This window comes from Haplochromis burtoni, unplaced genomic scaffold (genome assembly GCF_018398535.1).
Source record: "Haplochromis burtoni strain Fernald_Lab_line unplaced genomic scaffold, NCSU_Asbu1 Contig_177, whole genome shotgun sequence".
Lineage (NCBI taxonomy): Eukaryota > Metazoa > Chordata > Actinopteri > Cichliformes > Cichlidae > Haplochromis > Haplochromis burtoni.
In genome coordinates, this window is record NW_024582538.1 from 1,192,051 (window position 1) to 1,195,435 (window position 3,385).

At 42.2% G+C, this 3,385-nt stretch overlaps 1 protein-coding gene across 1 annotated transcript in view; it reads left to right on the plus strand.

Moving 5' to 3' along the window:
• The first annotated feature begins 322 nt into the window (after positions 1 to 322).
• Positions 323 to 3,385, plus strand: part of fkbp11 (FKBP prolyl isomerase 11) — a 6,752-nt gene continuing 3,689 nt past the window's right edge. Inside the window, exons 1-2 of the mRNA XM_014340623.2 lie at positions 323 to 1,361; positions 1,451 to 1,513. Coding sequence (XP_014196109.1) covers positions 1,233 to 1,361; positions 1,451 to 1,513 — 192 coding nt within the window. The 5' untranslated portion in view covers positions 323 to 1,232. The remainder of the gene's footprint in view (positions 1,362 to 1,450; positions 1,514 to 3,385) is intronic.

Genomic DNA, 3,385 nt, shown 5'->3' on the forward strand with positions numbered 1-3,385 from the left:
TGATGAGGATGTACACATCCTGGACAGGGAGGAATGCTGGTTTGAGTGGGGAGTCAAGGAGGCCACGTCAAAAGGGAAAGACCATTTCTGAATCGAGGGGGCCTGAGGGTACATATTTCACCATCTTACAGTGTTGTGATTGCAGACATTCCCCAACTTTTTGAACGGTACTCATAGCCATTTGTCAGTGGTCACTGATCAATGCAATGGTCATGACAATATGGATATTATTGATCAAGAAACTGACTTCACAGCCCATTGTTCGTTAGTGTTGCTAGTTTCATTCAATATGTAAATGTATTGTTTATAAGGTTGGGGAAATGTGCAGTCAGCTGATACTGAAGGAGTCACTTGGATGAATGACCTAACACTTCTTCTCCCACTAAAAACGCTACGTCCAGATGAACAGAATGAACTAGTACATGGCCGGTCTTTAGCCACATATATAAAACATTAAGCAGAACATGGATGTCCATCTTGTATTCAAGATGGCAAAGCAACATGGCGGCTTTCACAACCCAGTTCCCGCTCCCATGTGTAATTTCAATTTGCTGGAAGACGTAATTACACACATCAGTGTGTGTTTATGACTACAACATTGATTGCTTTTCTATTAAATAACCTAAAAATTACTTACTGTACCTTTAAGAGCGGGGCATCTTAGAAAAAAAGAAAACTGATGATCAGTTGACCATTGGTTGAGAAATCAAAGATAATGCTGTTCTTCAGAAAAACAACAAAACAAAGACTTTCTAGAATATTTCTAATACGATACATTATTTTACATCACTTCCGGACTATAGCTGGGTACTACCCATCACCTTTACGTTTCCTGCAGTCTAAACCGGAGGGCATAGGGAGACGTGGCGTCTGTAGCGGAGGGGTGTTTGCTCCTCAGCACGCCGACTTTCTCCAGCATGGAGCAGCCACACAGTGAAGGAGGAGAGCCTGCAGAAGCTGCGCAGCACCGCCCCCCAGCGCTTCTGCAGAGTTTCCGCTTGACACCCACGGCAGCCTGATGGGATGCATGCGGAATGTTTGAGGCGGGCTCTTTTGGAGGACCCAGGTGTTGGGACGGCGTCCAGCAGCTTATCGCTACAGTGTTACAACACATCAGCATTACCTGGCGCTGAGCCACTTTGGACGCAGAGGTCGACGGGCACGGCTCTCTCACTCTCTTTCGCTCTGCTGATGAGTGGAGAAGACTCCTACACGGAAGTTGTTGTTGTCGGATGGCATCTATTTCCCAAAAGTTCACAATGAGGACGGGCGTCTTTCTGCTCCTTCTCGCAGTCTTCACCTGTGGACTCGCGCAGGTAGACCACGATGACGCCCCCGAGGAGCTGCAGGTGGAGACCTTGGTGAGTATTACAATGCAATAGCAGCAGCTCTAACACAACTGCAGCCACAAAGATGCATGAGTATTAACAGCTAACTCTTCTGACCAAAGGTGAAACCCGAAACTTGCTCCATGCTTTCCAGAATGGGAGACACGCTGCAGATCCACTACACGGTGAGTCCACGGCTGCTGATGTGTATCGCTTCACTGAGATTTGCGAGGAGAGAAGCTGAGTGCGTGCGCGGTTCTTGTCTATGTGGCACCGTGTGCGTGAACCATGTGGACCTGCGCTGTGTTTGTGCATTTTAGTACACACGTGAATAAAACAAAGGCTTTGCCGCGACTGAACGGCTCTGATCGTCAGCCAGTGCTTCACTGTGTGCTTTAAATGTGGTTTTATGTGGAGATCCACTCTGATTTTACTGTGTAACGATGGGGCGGTGCAACACGTCAGCAGTAGCAGTACCAAGACCACAGCTCGTAGTTTTGCCACTCAACCTGAATATAGAAACTTACTGATTAATTATATAGATTTCAAGTGGCTAAAAACTATGTAAAATTGGCTTTTTAAAGTACATAATTTTGCCATTACAACCCAGAAGTCCAAATTTAACTGCTGCAATTCTTTTTTTCACCTGGAGTAATAATTAATATAAAAATTAGTTAGTTTGCTGATGCCTCACAGGGAATTCTGGGTTCACATCCAGTGTGTGTGGCATTTGCATTTTCTCTCTGTGTACTCAAACTTCCCACAGTCCACAGGCAAACGTGTTAATTAGTGCTACCAGTGCTGATGCATAATATCCGCAGTGGGACACATGGCTGCAACAAACTTTACATGATCTTAACTTTGTGTCAGTTTATCAAAATCCCATTACTTCTATCTCTGAGATCACTGTCCCCTGCTCCTCCAACACGGGTCCATCTTACGGCAGCAGTTGGTCAAGTGGTGACTTTAAACTGGCCCCTAGGTGTAAATGTGAATGGTCATCTGTCTCTCTGTATTAGCTCTGTGATAGACTGCCAACCTATCCAAGGTGCGTTCAGCCCTCCCTGCCATCTTGAATTAGATAAGTGGAAGAAATGGATGAACAGATAATAAAAAATACAGATAATGAGAAAAAATATCATTTATATAGAACTTAAAAAAAATCTTGTGCTTCAAAGGTGGCAACAATTCACAACAAATGTCGAAAAAGACAAAAACTAGAAAACTGTAAACATCACTGTTATACCCATAAAAATAAAACTGTATACAACAAGAAATTAGACAGTTTGAATAGAGAATAAAACATTTGCTACGCTGTTACACCCTGGTTACTCAGTTTAGGCAAATGAAAAACATGTTTATTTGTTATGAATCTTTAAACTTACATTTTGTTTTTGCACCTCTCTAGTTCACCTGGTGTTAAAAAGACATTCATTAAGGGTTCAATTAGACTCTGAGTGCTTTTTAATTGTTAATTAACGCTTCATGATTTAGCTCTTTGTGGACTCAAGTGACACAGATGGCACAGGATTGCTTAAACGAAAGTGTGTTCAAAGAATCTGCTGCAGGGAAATATTTTGCTCATATCTGACTCATTTTTGGTCATTAGTTTACCAACATTTATATTATAAAAACTGATATATGGTGATTTTTTATTTGCAGAAAGTTGCATAAAGCCTTTATATATTTATTAGATAACCAGCTGGAGCTACAGTAGCTTTGCTTAGCTGAAAACAGAAATAAGAGCTAGTTTGTTTTGTCACAAATAACAAAATTTGCTTCTAACATCTGTAAGTGATGTGTTGTGGATGTGTAGAAAGCTGGAAGGCAGATTTTGTTCCGTTAGCTCCTTCCTGGTTCCCGTCTTAGTGCCAAGGTAATCCAACCACAGACATGCCTGGCAATCAGTCTTTTCATCTAACTCTTAGCAAGACAGTGAATTACAAAACTGTCAGGACCTTCCTTTAAGGTGTAAGCACTGTGGCTTATTTTCCCAGACATGGATTAAGACGAGTCCTAGACAAAGAACTTTTTGCAATAGAGAAGTTAATTACAAA